At 38.2% G+C, this 17491-nt stretch overlaps 1 protein-coding gene across 3 annotated transcripts in view; it reads left to right on the plus strand.

The window, feature by feature from the left end:
- Window positions 1-17491, plus strand: part of CTNNA2 (catenin alpha 2) — a gene marked incomplete at both ends in the record, with an annotated part of 909395 nt that overhangs the window by 70356 nt on the left and 821548 nt on the right. For all 3 annotated transcript variants that reach the window (XM_080932244.1, XM_080932242.1, XM_080932243.1), the window contains one exon: window positions 7106-7301. In XM_080932244.1, coding sequence (XP_080788370.1) covers window positions 7106-7301 — 196 coding nt within the window. The remainder of the gene's footprint in view (window positions 1-7105; window positions 7302-17491) is intronic.

The following is a 17491-nucleotide window of genomic DNA, read 5'->3' on the forward strand; positions in this document are numbered from 1 at the left end:
GCACCCTCCTCTGTATCAGTATGGCTCTGCCAGAGCCTCTGAGGAGGTATCCATATCAGGTTCTTGCCAGTAAGTACTACTTGGCATCAACAATAGTGTGTAGGTTTAGTGGCTGCATATGGGGTTGATCCCTAGGTGAGGCGGTCTCTGATCTTTGCTCCAATGTCTGCTCCTGTATTTGTCCCATTATTTCTTCCCATGAACGTTTTTTTTTTTTTTTTCTCCCTTCTAATAAAGACTGAGGCATCCACTTTCTGGCCTTCCTCTCTTTGAGCTTCTTAAGTTCTGTGGATGGTTTCTAGGGTATTCCAAGATTTTTGGACTACTATCCACTTATAAGTGAGTACATACCATGAATGTTCTATTGTTTTTCTAAACATTTTTAAAATTTTGGTTTTATGTGTGTATTTTTTTTTCCTGCCGGTTCCTAACTATTTTGTCTGTGTTGTGGGAGATGATAACTCAAAACCAGAAGAAAACATCGGATTCTCCAGTACTGGCGCTGCACACATTTTAATTGTGTAGGTGCTGGGGACAGAAGTCAGATCTTAGCAAGGACAGTAGGCTCATAACTGCTCAGCATCTCTCCAAACAAATAAAAAATCAATTATTTCTATTTTTGTGTATCAATGTATTCCATACGGATGAGGTACTCAAAAAAGCGAAATGAGGTTTCAGAGTCCATACAGTTAGAGTTACAGGCAGTTATGAAGGGCCATGTGAGTCTAAGAACTGAACTGTAGTCTTCCACAAGACCCGCAGTCACTCAAACCTACGATCTGGAAGTTTTGTAACTGACATTTCTTACATTCAGTAATGACACCTTTGCCTGGAGAAAGCATCTAGCTGTCTTGAGTGCCTTCAGATTTGTGATTAGTTTCTACGTTACAGATGTGAAAATGTATCCTGCTCCTTGAAACACTGCTTGATTTTAATCTTAGCCATTCTGACTGGTGTGAGGTAGAATCTCAGGGTTGTTTTGATTTGCATTTCTCTGATGACTAGGGATGTCGAGCATTTCTTTAGATGCTTCATACCTCAATTGAGAATTCTTTGGCTCTGTACCCCATTTTTGAATAGGATTGTTTGATTCTCTGGAGTCTAATTTCTTGAGTTCTTTGTATATGCCCTCTATCAGATGTTGGATTGGTAAAGATCCCTTCCTAGTTTTTTTGACTGCCATTTTGTTTTCTTGAAAGTGTCCTTATCTTTACAGAAGCTTTGCAATTTCATTTGTCCATTCTTAATCTTAGAGCATAGGCCATTGGTGTTCTGTTCAGGAAATTTTCTCCGTACCTATGTGTTCTAAGCTTTTCCTCACTTTCTGTTCTAAGAGTTTCAGTGTACCGGGTTTTATGTGGAGGTCTTTGATCCACTTGGACTGGAGCTTTGTACATGGAGAAAAGAAGGATCAATTTGCATTCTTCTGCATTCTAACTGCCAGTTGAACCAACACCATTTGTTGAAGAGGCTGTCATTTTTCCATTGATCTATCTGCCTACCTCTGTACCAATACCATGAATTTTTTATCATGATTGCTTTGTAATACAGCTTGAGGTCAGGGATGGTGATTCATGGTTTTTATTCTCATCCATGGCTTATACTCCTCTAAGGAAAAACTTGAGTTCTGAGTCTCCTTTTGCCTTTGGCACTTTTATCTTTATTAGCTGATGTTCAAGATTGTTAGGAAAATGATCACCGTCATACAAGCAGAAGAACCAGCATGTTCTACTGTCTATTGTCTGTTCATTGACCACATCAGATCCAAGTGAGGCTGACTAACTCCCATATTCAGTTAACCTGGCTGGTTCAAGGCTCAGTAATTCCTCTATATCCTCTCTGGTGTTTCTGTTACTGGTGCTTGCCTTGGTGGCTTGCTTTCATGTGGAATCTGGGGATGAAATTCACGCCACTCAGCTGGGTCTGTAAGTACTCTCTCTGCAGACACAGCTATCTCTCCAGACCTTAGATGAATTTTAGGAGAAGGCAAACTTTAATTAGAGCTGATTGGAAAAATATTTTGTACTTGCCCTGGTTTCATATTTTCTTCTTGTCTTCCTTTGAACAGTCTGGTTTTGTTTGGCTTTAGAGTTAGTAAATGCAAAACAGTGAATCATGAATAGAGCGGAATCCTTCTCTAATTATTTTAGGGACTTTCTAGACAGCATGGGTTTCCTGTCATGGGTGCTGATGACTAAACTACTTAAGGGTTTTAAAAAGACAGATGCCTTCTTCCTCACTTTACATTCCTGGTTCGAAACATTTGCTGTTTTGCTGAAAACAGGGCATTGCTGCCTTAGGGCACAGAAGGACACTGACCAGCGCTAACTGTGGATGACACAGCCCTCAGATTAGACTTGATCTGAATGAATGATGCTGCCTACAAGTGATGTTATGGTGACATTAAAGCTCTGTGTGGTTCCTTGAGTTTTTAAAGCATTTAGCAAAAAGAAAGAAGAAGGAAAACAAGAGAAAAACAAACTTGTTTCTATGTGTTTGGATTTGAACACAGTTACCGTCCTAATGTACATTTTACATGTAGTCTGATGGTCTGGAAGGGTCTGTAGCATGGAGAGACAGGCTAACATGAATGGTCCATAGACTTTTAATATTTTTCAAGTCAGTACAAAAGTAGATCATAATTATAACAAATTTAGTGGCCACAAGATAAATTTGAAGGTGTTTTAGAGCAGTATCAATATTTTAGTAGTAGCATTATAGAAACTTCTTTGTGTAATGAGAATTAGACCATCTCAACAGTAACTGCTCAGTGTTCACACTGAGATTCCTAAACATCTTGGTGGTTGCATTATTACATTGCTAAGATTAATGTCACAGAGTCAATATGCACATTTCAAAATGTGCTTTAAAAAAATCACAATTAAAACCACTTTTGTATGCCACAGATACTAACAAAAACACTAGAGATTTTCTATATACTATAAAGAAATTGTTAATAATTGAAAACATGGAAAAGTCATGTTTGTCTTATTGTTTTTCATAGGTTAAATGTACTTTTAAGACTCATCTTATATTGCCTAAGAAAAATCCCAGGAAATTTCTTGTGTACCAGCAGTCGGATGTTAACTCTATATCTCTTGTCCTGGCTCTGTGCTCTTCTATTTTTAGTCTCAAAATACGCACATACACTTGGAATCTGGTAAAGAGGAATAGGCAGCGTGTCCAGGATGAAAATTTAGGGTGTGGATTTGAGAATCTCTGTGTCGAGTAGGACATGCCCAGTCACTACCATGGACTGTTTCTTCTGTGAACGCAGGTTACTGGACACTTGAATGTCTCAATATGTCATTTAACCAAGACCATGTCAGTCTGGATATCCAGCCGTGGGCACAAAAACTGCAATAGTTCCATGAAAAGACTTTCATAGCAGAATACATCTTTGCTGCTCTGACCCATAGAAACACACTACCTTCCTGTAAGGATGCTGAATGTGCAAGTGCTGGAAAATCCCAGAGCCCCTTATGCGACAGGAGTTAAATGTATCTTTGAGGGTACTAGTGTTTTTCATTAACACTTTTAAAATTCTTGTTCATTAGTATTTCTTTGGATTATTTGTTTGCTTGCTATTTATAAGTGAAGAATCACTTTCTTTTCTTCTTTATCAATTAAGGCTCAGTTATAAGATCTTTGGAATGCATTTGTTTTTCTTATATGCTGCTGACTGTCTAACTTTATACCCTGGATGTGTCCTTGTTATAATTACTGCAAAACACCTGACAGAAACAATGTAGGCGAAGAGGGCTGGAATGTCTTTCATGATTTCAGGAACATTGTATGGATTTACTCTACATTTTTTAATGTGCTATTCCAAATCTAATCTGGAAAATTATATCCACACTACCTTGAGTCCTCCTAAGAGTGTGATACTCGATCAATTATTCACATTATCATTTATTAAGAGTTTATTAAGACTATCATTTTCCTCATGTATCACTATTGTTATTGTATTAGAAATATGTGTGGTAATGCAGAGTTGAGGTTTCAACCATTGAGAGTATCATATATATTAATTACTCATTTTATATATTACAAGTTAGTGCTGTTTTTTAGATTTTTTTAAAGATAATTTTTTAATCATTTATTTAAAATCAACCTCCTCTTTGTTCTTGTAGATGTTCAGGTTCTTTGAATTTTGAGGGTAATCTTTTTTAAAACTCACGAATGTATGCTATATTAAAACCATTTCCAGCCCCTGATGTGTTGCCCAGATTTTCCTTTTATCATTAGTTTTAACCCCCCCCACACACACATAGGCATACACATGCAAATATGCATGCATGTTTTACCTTCTAAGTTGTTTTAGTGTTGTGCATATGTATTTATTTTTAGCACTGATGACTTAGTATTGGATAATTAATTAGGGGCATAGACTTTGGGAAAACTGATTCTCTCTCAGCTTGTAGGTGATTAATTGCTTGTAGGTCTTGATCTCAGGTTTAGCTTGGTGATGTTTGCCTTATCTACACAAGGACACCAACTGCTAGTGTCATTTTTTCGATATTTTTTATGTAGCCATAGTGTTAATAATCTAAGAATGCAGATTTTTATACAAATATAGTGATATTCTGGTCTTCCAACTTTTGCAATCTTTCCACTAGTCGGTCTGGGTTTTGTTTTGTTTTGTTTTGCCCTGAGCCTTAGGTATAGGAATTGTGTTGCAGATGTATCAGTTTCAGCTTCGGCAGTCAATAATCCTCTGTGTTTTAACTAGTCATTTTCTTTAATGGTCTATGTTGATTTTATGAGCAGCAAGAGCTAAATTTGTTTCTGGATCTTAAAGCCACGGTGAGAGATTACATAGTTTAGAATTGTAGCAGTAGAGATTCTTCTGCTCTAGGTTTCATGGCCTCAGCAGTCACACTTGGTTGGTTAAGTCTATGCTAACGGGAACCCACTGAGCGGGAAGAGACATGAACCACTGTTGTACTTTCAGCGACAATTTGTCCTTCTGGTCATTGCTGTGGTTCATTGGTATGGCTGTACGGTGGGTCTCTTGATTCCGCCTTTTCCTCATCAACTTGAATGGTGACTTCTGGTTTGCAGTGAGGAGGCCTGTTGCTCAGATCCAGCTTGATTCCACTCAAGTGTGTGTGACGTACCTCCAGCAAGAGGGACTTACTTTAAAATGAAAGGGGTAATTTTTTAGATGTCTCTGCTAGTTTTCATCATGTCTTTATGTGATTTACATTTTGTTAGTTTTGCCCTTCAATAAAATAAAAAGAAAATAAAGAAATAACAACAGATAACATCTCAAAATGTGGGTAGTTAGGGGTTATTTGTTATTAACTGATGAATATATATATATATGCTTTTATGCATGCATATTATTTTCTATCTTATTTCTTTATTCACTTTCTTCCCAACTACTAGTGGGTAAATATGAGCTTTTACAAAAGTTAAATTGTTTTGCTTAGAAATAATCAAATTTTTCTTAGCAGCTTCCAGATTATTTTCTATCTATATTTTTGTTCATGCAAACAAATACTTAGTCTGCCTTTATGATGCTTTATAGAATCTAGAATCTCCAGCGGATGTAGTCTCAAGTGTGGATAATTTAAATTATGTTGTGTCTGGGCATATCTTCTGGATTGGGATATCTTGATTCAAAGAAGATCCAAAGCAGCGCCAGACCTTACCAGGTGATCCTGGGTTGTGGAGAAAGAACTGAGCCCTAATGCACAAGCATTAGTTCAGTTCTCTTTGCATAGGATTCTGGATGCAGTATATACTAGCTGCTTCAGTTTCAACCTGTGTTTACTTGTCTGAAACTATGTATGATGACAGGACTTCTTCATTAAGGTGTTTTTGTGAGGGTATTTTATGAAAGCATCCTGAAAGGAAACTAAGACAGCCTTGCTATTATGAACATCATCTAAATTATGCCTAATATAGTAATGTGCTGAGATAGCAGAAGAGTTGACATTGTGTTTGCCTTTTAGAAGATGAAAATGAAACTGTAATGTAGACATCCAGCTATTTTTGAAGCTTTATGCTTGAAGTTGGTAAAAAAAAAAAAAAAATGAAAACAACCTGTCAGGCGACCTAAAATTAATACTTTCTTCTCTTCACCATTCTATTCTTTTCTAATTTGAAAAGTGTAATAACACAGGTCACAAATCTTCACTAACATACAGATATGATGTGAATGCATAACAACTAAAGGAAGATAATATTTAACTAGAAAAAAAGGTCCACAGCCCACATAGCTGTTTACATGGTGGTTGCAGCTTGCTTGAGTTATTTGTATGTTGTTCCGAGGTTGGGAACTGGGATGGTTGGATTGTTCTAGAGCCTTGATCTTGCTGCATGAGGACCAATGTGTTGTGGTGATTTTGTCCACTACATGAAAAAAGATAGCTCCCAACAATGACCATCAAAGTACCTATTGATTTAAACCTTTGTTTCCTTTGGTGTTACCTAGGGCTGTATAAAGGCCTGAACACTAATTATGATGTTGACTGTTGGCTCTGCATGTTCTACTCTATGGAGTAGACTCTAGTGTTGTACCATTTGATAGAACTTTTCTTTGGGTTGACTTCCTCAACAAATCAAAGCACTTATATGGTTTCAGCATGCTACATGTAAATGTAAGCCGACCACAAAACTCTTTCTGTCTTGAAGGTGATAATATCCTTGTTCAACAGCAAACAAGAAAAGCAACAGTTATTGACAGATTATAGAACATCTGAATGTTTTCCTCCCTTCCAGTTTTTTTTTTTTCTGGTAGATTAAGGATTTTGTATCTATAGCTGTTAACAAGTCATTTGAAAGATATTAAAAGTTTTATTAGCAAATGACGTAGTTCTCTCTATATGGTGGTAAAGGAAATTTGAAAATGAGATACATATTTAGGAAGGAGTTAGAGCTGAATCTATGGCTTAGCAGTTAAGGCCATTTGTTCTTGCAGAGGTTCTAGGTTCGGTTCCATCACTCAGACTGGGCAGCTCATGACTGCCTGCAATCATAGCTCTAGAGTATCTGGTACCCTTTCCTGCCCTGAACGGATCCTTGGGAATTATGAGGCAACAGTCCATCTCTAGAATATCTTGCAGAATGCTTTTATGGTTTCTCTTTTGTGTTTCAGGTGACAACACTTGTCAACACAAGCAATAAAGGTCCATCTGGTAAAAAGAAAGGGAGGTCAAAGAAAGCCCATGTGCTGGCAGCATCTGTAGAACAAGCCACCCAGAACTTCCTTGAGAAGGGTGAACAGATAGCTAAGGAGAGCCAAGACCTCAAAGAAGAGTTGGCGGCAGCTGTAGAGGATGTGCGGAAGCAAGGTAGGTAGAGTAACATGGTCCTGAGGCCATGGGTGGCTGTGTGAACAGGGCGTTGCTCTTAAGAACCAGAGGAGTAGTTTGCCTTGTTTGCTCTCTGCAAGTACTGTTTTCAGTATTTTCTCGGGTTATTTGCACAAATATTTTGCTGTTCAAGTAGGGGCCTGGCTTCAAACAACCCACTTTCACTCTTACTTAGAAATCTTCCTGTTGCTCATGCATGGCGATGGGTTTGGAAGATTCGATCTTTATAAGATTGCCAAAATCAAAGATTTTAAGGTGAATGGAGAGAAGAATATAAAACCATGAACAGCAAATGTGACCATGATTCTAGAATTATCTTTTCTGTCCACAGCTTTGCTCACACATCCAGTTGCTTATCATACTGTGTATCTAGCATTTTGAATTTTCTTTATTTTTAATAAAATATGTGTAACATAAAAAATAACATGTGGACTGTTTCTAAGGTCATTTACAGTTCATGTTGGTAAGTCTGTGCACATTGTTGAAAAACTTATCACTAGACACTTTTCTCACTAGAAAAGTAAATATGTACTTATTCAACTACCCACATGCCCTTCCCAAAAGTCTCTGTATCACTTTTTGTCTGTTTGACAACTGTTCATAATTCCCTGAAGTGGGATCCTGCAGTATGTTCGTTTCTGGATATTTCTGGGATACTTCCTTAAGTAAAATGTCTTCAATGACCACACACATTATCATATACACCATTATTTATGTTTTAAGACTAAATAATAGTCATATACACGTGTATGTACATATACATACACAATATATACATGCTGATTCACAAACTTCTGGGTAGATTTCCCTATTTGTTCTTGTAAACAAAATTACTGTAATAGTATACAAAATTAAATAAACATACATATTTATGATGGTTAACTTTAACTATCAAATTGACACAACTTAAAATCACCTGGGAAAAGAAACTCAGTAAGAAATTGAAATACATTTGGCTTTCTGTAGGGAATTATCTTAAGTTAATAGATGTAACAAGACTAAGCCTTTTGAGGCAGCGCCATTTTTAGGCAAAGTTGTCCTGAACTGTATCAAAACTGAAATGAAAGTACAGACCAAATGATTTTCTAAACATTTATTTGTAATGCCTAGAGGAATAATGCACTAAATACTTGTTGAATGAATTTGTGGTACATTTATAGTCTTTACTCAATCTTATTGTCTTTTGAGGTTCATAGATGAATGTTTATCTTAAATTAAAAGCCTCTCTTTCTTCTATACAAACACACTTATTTTTTTCATTTCCTGTATGTATGATTGACACCTGTGTACTTAGTTTTGCATGTGTGTGAGCATACATACACTTGTTGTTTGTCTATGTTGGACATGAGATTGATGTGGTGACTCATTCTGTATTGATTTTTCTCTTTATTCATTGAAACATTATCTCTCAATCATACTTGGTGAATGCAATATAGCTAGTCTTGCTTACATCTTACTCAGAGAACCTGTCTCTCAATTTCTAAGACTACAGTTGCATACAGGTGACCACATCCATCTGAGATATACATGGGTTTCTGAAGGTCAGAAATCTAGTCCTGACAATCTTGTGGTCGGAGCTTTAGTTGCTAAGCTACATCCCAACCTCTCACTCAACTCCATGCCACTATACATTTCCTTTCACCTAAAAGTGAACTTCACTTATATGACACTGACTCACATTGTTTCTTCAACTGGGCAAGTTTAACGTTCCATAGTCTACCTGTGTGAACGGAGCATGACTGTGTACATGTCCCGGGAGCATGGATGAATCTAAAATTTGAAAGGCACCTGAAAGTTGATGATTTCCTGAAGTTAGACACCTGCTTGCCTGCACACATCTGCACCCTCTATAATTACTTGTTGTTGTTGTTTTCTCATATATACTAATGTGCACATGTGAAATGTTGAGGCGTGCTCAGGTTGACAAATGTTTACACCTGTGGAACTCTTAATGTTCTCAAAATACTGAACATATTTACAGTGGGGAGAGTTTTGGTTAGTCTCTACTTCCTTATGCATCCTCTTTGGTAATGAATTTTCTTGTTTAATTTCTGCAGTGACCCCTTAGAAACTCTTTCAATTTTTTTTGTATTCATCTAAGTTAGTTGCAGTCTTTTGAACTTATGTTTAGTTTTGATGAAGCTTAAAATTATGGTCCATCATAGCTCCAATAAAATAATGAATTGATTACACTTCTCTTGTGTTATGAGAACAAAAGATTCTACTTTAGAATAGCTTACACTGGTTGCTCTTCTGGGAATATGCAAAGATGACTTTGTGTTATGTTTCCTATTACATGGTTGATGCTTACATGTAACTTGTATGAAGCCCTGTGACAATGTGCCCTTTGTTCTGGGCAGCACCATATTCAAATGCATTCTTGTTATTTTCAAAGTAATAATCAAATTACTGAAAAACCCATGTACAACTTCCCTCTTAATGTCTTTGCTGTTGGTTATCTCCTTACACTTTCAGAAACGAACCAGCTGTCAGAGGTGGGACTCTTCCCAGGCAATGATGTCCTCAAGCTGGCGCCCTGCTACTGGGCCTGCAGATCCTCCCAATTTCTCTCTCTCTCCTTCCCCAATGACAACTAATTCTTTCTCTCATCTATGTGATCTCTGTGGCCCATCTGGTTTCAGTCAGTCTTTATTTGAGCTTTTATATACAAGTTAGTGCCTGAACTGATTTTCAGAGTGATAAGAAGAAAGGAGCCCACGGGAAGCAGCATGGGGCCGGGGAGGGGTACATAGTTATTTAACATACAGTACCAACCATCTTTCCCATCATAGAAATACATGCTTTTATCAGCAGAGAAGATAAAACCAATATGTGGTCATTTACCACTGAGGGTAATAGTTTTCTTTCAGAGTTTTCCTCAGTGTCTTATTTACTTATAAAGTATATATAGTATATACAGTTAACAATTTTAATATTACATAGAAATGCTCCCCCTGCCTTTCCTCCTTCCCTTCTTTTTATTTCTATTGTTCATGTTATTTCTTCCTCTTATCCCTCTTTCCTTTCTTCTCCCCTTTCTTTCTCCTTTTCTGTTTCATTTTCTTACATGTCTAGACAGATTCCAAGCTTTTGCCCACACCTGGCAGCCGATTTACCCCTGAGCTCCATTCCTCTGCCTTGTTTGATGATTTTCAAATAGAATCTTCAACCACTGTCATTTTTTTTTCTAGCACAGAGAGATGCTGTGGATTTTACATGTCCATTTTGAGATTTCTGACAGTCATTTGATTTTGTTCCTTTATAGTTTCTGGATGTTTGTGGTTTTAATTATCTAATATGGCAAGATCATATACAAAATTAGGCATTTATAGTATGATGTCGCTGGATCTCACTACGATTAATTTCAGTGCTGTTTAAATTTATTTATTATTATCTCCTTAAATTTTAAATCTAGGCTGCATGGAGTGCAGGGTAACTATTATTTAGCCATGGAATTTTCTGCATAGTATGCATTCTTTCAAATCATATACTAGGATTCTTTGAATAAGGCTATAATAATATTTATATGAGAAGCATGTAGTAAAAATACATTTTCAATATTTATACTCCTGAATTCAAAATATAGAACTCTGTTGACTTATACTTGGATGAAGATAAGATTTCAAAGTGCTTGTATCTGTCAACAGGCTATACTTGAGTAAATGCAAAAGAATCCAAGGCTGGGTTTGAGCTTTATCTGGAGAAGGACAACAGTTGCTATATTGTCTGTCAATCCCAGAGAGAAATTCTTAAACAGCCACTGGGTGATAATGAGGACAAAGCTGTCCTTGGTTAATTTACAATCACTATGAGAATTTGGGGCTCATGGTGGGTAGAATGTTAGCAGCCAGGCAAGCATGGTATTAGGTAAGCAACTGAAAGCTCACTTCTCAATCTACAAGTCTGAATCTTTGAAAGACACCAGAAATGGTATCATCTCTTGAAACCTCAAATCTCACTCTCAGTGACACACAGCATCCAACAATGTCACACTGATCTGTTTCAAATAGTTCAGCTCACAGGTGCATGCAAATTTCTGTGTCCAAGGCTCAATCTCATTGTCATTCAAACCCACATAGAGGCTTTTCTGGGAAATCAATAGATATTTAGAAGCCTAATTGAAATTAGATTTGAAATTCTAATACTACTTAGAACTAGAATATATGGTGTATGTTCAGAATCAGTAGATCCAGTTTTAAAATATAGACAATAACTGGGTTTACCCCAAGGTGATTGCTTTTACTCAAAAAGGTCAAGGACATTTTCAAAAACTAAGTGTCTATTGGGTTAGGTGACTCAGCAGGTAAAAGGTCTTGCCAGCAGGCCTGGACCCCTCATAGTAGAAGGAGAGCACCAGCTCCTCTAAGTTGTCTGTTGATGTCCATAAAACTTAAATCCTATGGTAGATTTTTGAGTCAAGATTTGTTAAGTTTTTCTGAAACTTTGGGAATTGCTCTCTTGCTGGAGGTTTTTTCCTTTTGTTTTTTTCTGTTTCGTGATCCAGAAAGTTCTATTGGAGTTGCTTACAGGAGAATGAGTGAGGGGTTATTTACAGAAGCATAGGCAATACTAATGGCCACAGCATTGAACAAAACAACTTTCCCTACCACAGGATTGGTAAAGGCCTGTAGACCTCATTTCCAGTCTACTAACAAGCTCAAGGTCTCTCGGGTAGAGTAGTATCTAGCAGTCTTTGTGAGGACTGATTGGCTGCAGGGCACAAAAATGGTAAGAGTTGAATATGTACCCAGCATGTCACAGGATAATGGATGTGTATATAAGAGCCACACATAGCAAAACTTTTCAAAACTGGAAACAGAGAGGTGGTTACCAACGCAGCTCTACACTGCAGCTCTGTGCTCAGAGAGCTTAAAGCATAGGGTACTTAGCCCCATATTTTCCTGTACTGAAAGCATGACACAAATGTTGGTTAGTATCAGGATCATATGAGAAGCTTTTAAAATCCAACATCCATTTCCTGCCAGAGAAATAAGATTCCTGAAGAGTAAACTGAACATCAGTGATTTAAGCCATGCTCTTGATTCCTCTGTGTAAATTATTTCTAAACAAATGGACAGTGTTTTATTCTGCATTATGTGTACATAGATGGTTGATAGCTCCTGTTAGCTAGAGGCACAGGTGGTCAATGCTAAGTGTATGTGTCCCTCTTAAATTAAATATGTGGGTGAATACACATCATCTCCCATTCACGAGTTTAATATCAGTGGAGGTTTTCAGTGTTTCTTAGTTTACATCAATGTGGGCACATAAACTTTTTTTTAATCATTTTTGGTTGGATATTCTATATACTTACATTCCAAATGGTATCCCCTTCTCCCCATAACCCCTCTTCTTGCTTCTATGACTATGCTCCCACTCCCAACCACCCATTCTTACTTCATTTCCCTGGCATTCCCCTACACTGGGGAAGTGAACCTTCATCAGACCAAAGGACTCTCCTCCCATTGACGCCAAAGGGCAAACAAAATACTCACAAGAGGAAATGCAGGGACAAGGGTGGAACGGGGACTGAAGAAAAGGTCATCCAGAGACTGTGTCACCTGAGAATCCATCCCATATGCAGCCACCAAAACCAGTCACTATTGTTGATGCTAAGAAAAGCTTGCTGACAGGAGCCAGATATGGATGTCACCTGAGAGGCTCTGCCAGAGCCATGCAAATACAGATGAGGATGCTTCTAACCATTGGACTGAGCACTGGGCCAAAGGAGGAGCTAGAAAAAGGACTAAAGGAGCCCAAAGTGTTTGAAACCCCATGGGAAGAACAAGATTATCAACCAACTAACCCCCCCCCCAAAGCTCCCAGAGCCTAAAACACAAACCAGTGGGTACACATGGAAAACTCCAGCCATACATGTACATAAACTTATATAGAAAACAATGACCTAATACTTCACATTACAATACAATAGCTATGTGATGTTAAATCTTCCAATCTCGATGCACTGCAGGCCCTCAAGAAATGTTTAACAATCTTGTATATTAGATTTTTACATATTAAATACAATTTAAAAAAGAAAGGTATTCTGATAAAATTAACAAGAAAGGTGGCGGTAAAGGTAAATGTCTATTGAAATTTTGTTAAAAAAAAAAAATGGAGATGAGGATTTAAAGTCAATCCCAAAGGCAAAGAGAAAGGAGTACTGTGGAGGAGTGATGATGGACACAGAAGATCAGATTGAATGAACTCTTATGTTTTAATGTAAGATTTCAGGTAGTCTGAGACATTGGGGACAGACCGAAGTGAGCAACATTTATTATTATTATTGCTATCATCATCATCATCATCATCATCATCATCATCATCATCATCATTTTACTTATTCACTTTACATCCTACTTACAGCCCCTTCCTGGTCACCCCTTCCCACTGCCTTCTCCCCTTTTCTCTGATAATTGGATGGGGCCCCTGTGGGTATTCCTCAACCCTGGCACATCAAATATCTGTGAGGCTAGCTGCATTCTCTTCCACTGAGGCCAGGCAAAGCAGACCTAGACTGAGCAAATTTCATAACTAAGATTATTACACACAACATAATGCAAAGAAGGAAGGGAAGAAGGGAAACAGAAACTAGATAGATAGTAGGGATTTGTTGAAAGACTAACATGCCAAGTGTCATGGTAAACTCTCCATGATAATAGCTCCCATATTTGAATACTTTAGAAGAGGCATTCAGAGATAAAGCCTTGTAGTAACATGTGTAGCTTTGCTGGAGGAAGTCACTGAGGGCCGCTGGGCTCTGAGGCTTCAGAAGCTGAAGCTAAGCCAGGTGGTTCACTCTGTCTTTGTGCTGCCTACCAATCCAGTTATAGATCTCACAGCTACCTCTCCAGCACCATGTCTGACAGTATGCTGCCTTGTTTACCTTCATGATAGAAATGGGCTAAACCTCTGAACAGTAAGCAAGCCTCCATTGTATGTTTGCTCTTTTCTATCCATTACTTAAATCGTAGTGTCTCTTTGTTGTAATAAGGCATTGACTAAAACACCAAGTTTGTAAAAGTCTAATTGAGTCAGGCACATGATTCATGTGTGGTTACCTCAACAAACAAAGGTAAACAGAAGCATCCTGCTACCATGTTTCTGGTGGTAGCCATGGGAAAAGCACACACAAAGAACTGAATGTTACAAAATTGTAGAAAAGAGTCAGTAACTTTCTGATTTATAGAAAGGAAGTAAGAGTGCACATTTGCTCTTGTGTGGGCCACAGGCAACATGCTTGGTGAGTCTTAAGACCAGAGTTAAAACCTGTTTGATTTTAGACGTTGATAAATTATGATCCCTTCCTAGCAGATGGTGGTGCCATAGGGATAGGACATGAAGAAACAAAGAGATTTTCAAGACTCTGAATTTGATAAATGTATTTCTCGGAGAAGTAATATTTCTTTGAGTTTGTGGGACCAGATGACAAAGGGAAACAATGAAGGTACAGTTTGGGAAGAAAGCCCACATTCGGAATTGAGACTGGGATATAAATGAATTAGAAAGGGGAAGTTGCCATGAAATGAGAAGAGAAACAATAGAGTTCTGAAATCCAAAGAAAGAGTACTTTTAATACAGGAGACCGTGATCCATCTGCTCCCTTAAGATGCTGTCAACATGCTGAATTTTTCTGACACTGCAGACCATGAACACTTTAGATTTTGCAAGAAAGGTGGCGTCTATTACATTTAATATTGAATTTTCAGAAAGCAGCAAAGACAGGAGCAAAAATAAATAGTATGTGGTGGATAGAGCGGGGGGGGGGGGGCTGTACAGACAGCCTAGCCAAACACATGTGATGTGTGAGCATCACTAAGAAACATGTTAAGGAGGGCACCAGACACTGACCTTGAGTGTCTACCTGCCACGCATACAGAGACACACATGTTCACTTCATACACAGATGAAATATGAAGGGAGCAGAGGACAGATGCTGAAGGAAGAGAGTAGATGATGAAGTAACTGAATGTGCAGGAAAGCAAAGTAAACCTGCCTTTTTCACTTGCGGACGATTTACTTCTTTACTTTCTGCCCCTGTAAATTCTGTAAGGTGAGATGAAGCTGAGTGACTGTGTGTTGCTACTTTTGGGAGACTAATTTAGTGCCTTCCACATGGGGACACCTAATAGATTCATTGGCTGATTGCCAAGGGATGGCAGGAAAGAAATAGAAGACCAATAAAGAAACATTAGGAGCAAATATTGCATATAGTCATTTCCTTGTTTATAATTTACAGCCTAAATTGGAGAGGGAGAAAAGCCATAAGTGGAAACTACACAGGAAAAGGACCCAGTGATTGAAACATGAGACTTATAAGAAACCTACCTTTACATGGAAATCAAATAAGGAGAGATCAAGTCTAGAGAGGCTTTTATAGGAAGCTGGAGAGGCAGCTCAGGAAGTCTCCCCAGCAAGCATACAGCTGGACACAGTAATACTTGTCTGTAATCTCAGTACCCCTATGGCAAAGTGGCAACGGAGAGCCAGAGAATTAAGAGCCTTCGTGGTGGCTGTAAGCAAGCTAGGCCTATGGAAATACTAGCAAATATTAAAAGAGAGACCCTAGATCAAATAAAGTAATGGAAAAGACCCATGCCTGAGATTTGTTCTCTGACTTCCCACATAAAAACATAAATATCAGCCATGTTGCCGGATTATAATTCTACATACTGTTATGTGTGCCAAAGCCCTTGGGTGTTCTCTAGTTTAAGCTAGCCTTCTAGGTGAATTGATAAATTGATATCAAATAGCTATTTACTTTTGGTTTTATTCATTTATCTTAATTCTTTTATTGCTACTCAGACAACACCTATTTAATGACTATTAACCAATGGATGGTGTCATATGAAGCAAAACAGGAAGGAAGAAACCCTTCCTACCCTCAAAAAGCTGTCAGATTGTCTACTTATGACCTAATAACCCTATCTCACATCCTGCTTGTTGGCTGTTTCCAGTGAAACTCCCCCTGGATGCTATTTGTGCTGCCTGGGTATCTGAGGATGATCTAGGAGATTTCATTCTCACATGGCTCTGTTATTCCACCTCCAAATGTGTAAATCACCCATGCAGAAGGGATGTCCTCAGGATGGGCGTTTCAGAGAAGACGTGGAGAATATATTGCTGAGATGCTGTTCCTTGTCCATGTGTCCCTTTACAGCCTTGGGTTTCTACTTTTCACACTCTGAATGCTGGTTGCACACTGGGGTTTATTTGATATGTAGTGTGCCCGCTCTTTTGCCAAGTGCCTGACTGCCTTATAGGTGTAGTGCACTGCCATGGTTAAAAATGTGCTCCTACACACTGGCGTGAACCTGTTATTTTACCCTTTTCTGGAGGGGAGTGCAGGTTCTATTCCACTAAGTTCATTTCTCTGAACTTAGTTTTTGCTGCACACAAATTATTTTGAAACTGTTTCCTCCTCAGATAACGTGCCCTTAGGAGTCTTTATGTGATTGGTCAGGAAATGTTCACAAATGTTCAAGCATCTTCCATGAAATTGTACACACGGTGCTTTGCTGGTAACTTGTGCTGATCTCTCTTTTCCCTTCAGATTGTTTTTAAAGCACTAGTGATGCCCAATCTACTGTAAGTCACTGTTGGGCTGTGTTATTTATGGGATATAACAACAATGATAAGATTGCACATGTTCAGTACAAGTGTAACTCGTCTTTTCAAATGTTTCTTGACAGTTGAATCTGCAGATTCTCAAGCTTCAGATATGGAGTGCTAACTGTAATGTAGGAAAGTCCTTGTGTATGGGAGCCTACGTCAAGCCTTTGATGCTGGGATGGCTGGTGACTTGTACTATAGGTTAGACATGCGACTGAACATCTTCAGATGTTTCCCTATAGGCATGCAAAACTGAAACTGCCTCTCTGACTATGGCCTCCTTCCCTTGCTCATAGAAGCTTCTTCTTCCATCTGTTTTTCGGAGGGAAGTTCATAGACAACCTGTATCAGACTCTGATTTGTTGTTGATGTTGTTAATGGTATTATGTTTTAATAACTATTCACTGTAATTTTTAGGCAAGATCTCTTGTTGAGAGGTAACTAATTGGTATCCAGTAAGCCATCTGCCTATCTTGGCCTCCCCATCACTGGGATTCTATGTGTGGACCATGACTCCTAGCCTTTGTTTTACAGCAGGTTCAATGGAAGTGAAACTC

Source organism: Micromys minutus, assembly GCF_963924665.1.
Source record: "Micromys minutus genome assembly, chromosome: 18".
In the NCBI taxonomy this organism is placed as follows: domain Eukaryota; kingdom Metazoa; phylum Chordata; class Mammalia; order Rodentia; family Muridae; genus Micromys; species Micromys minutus.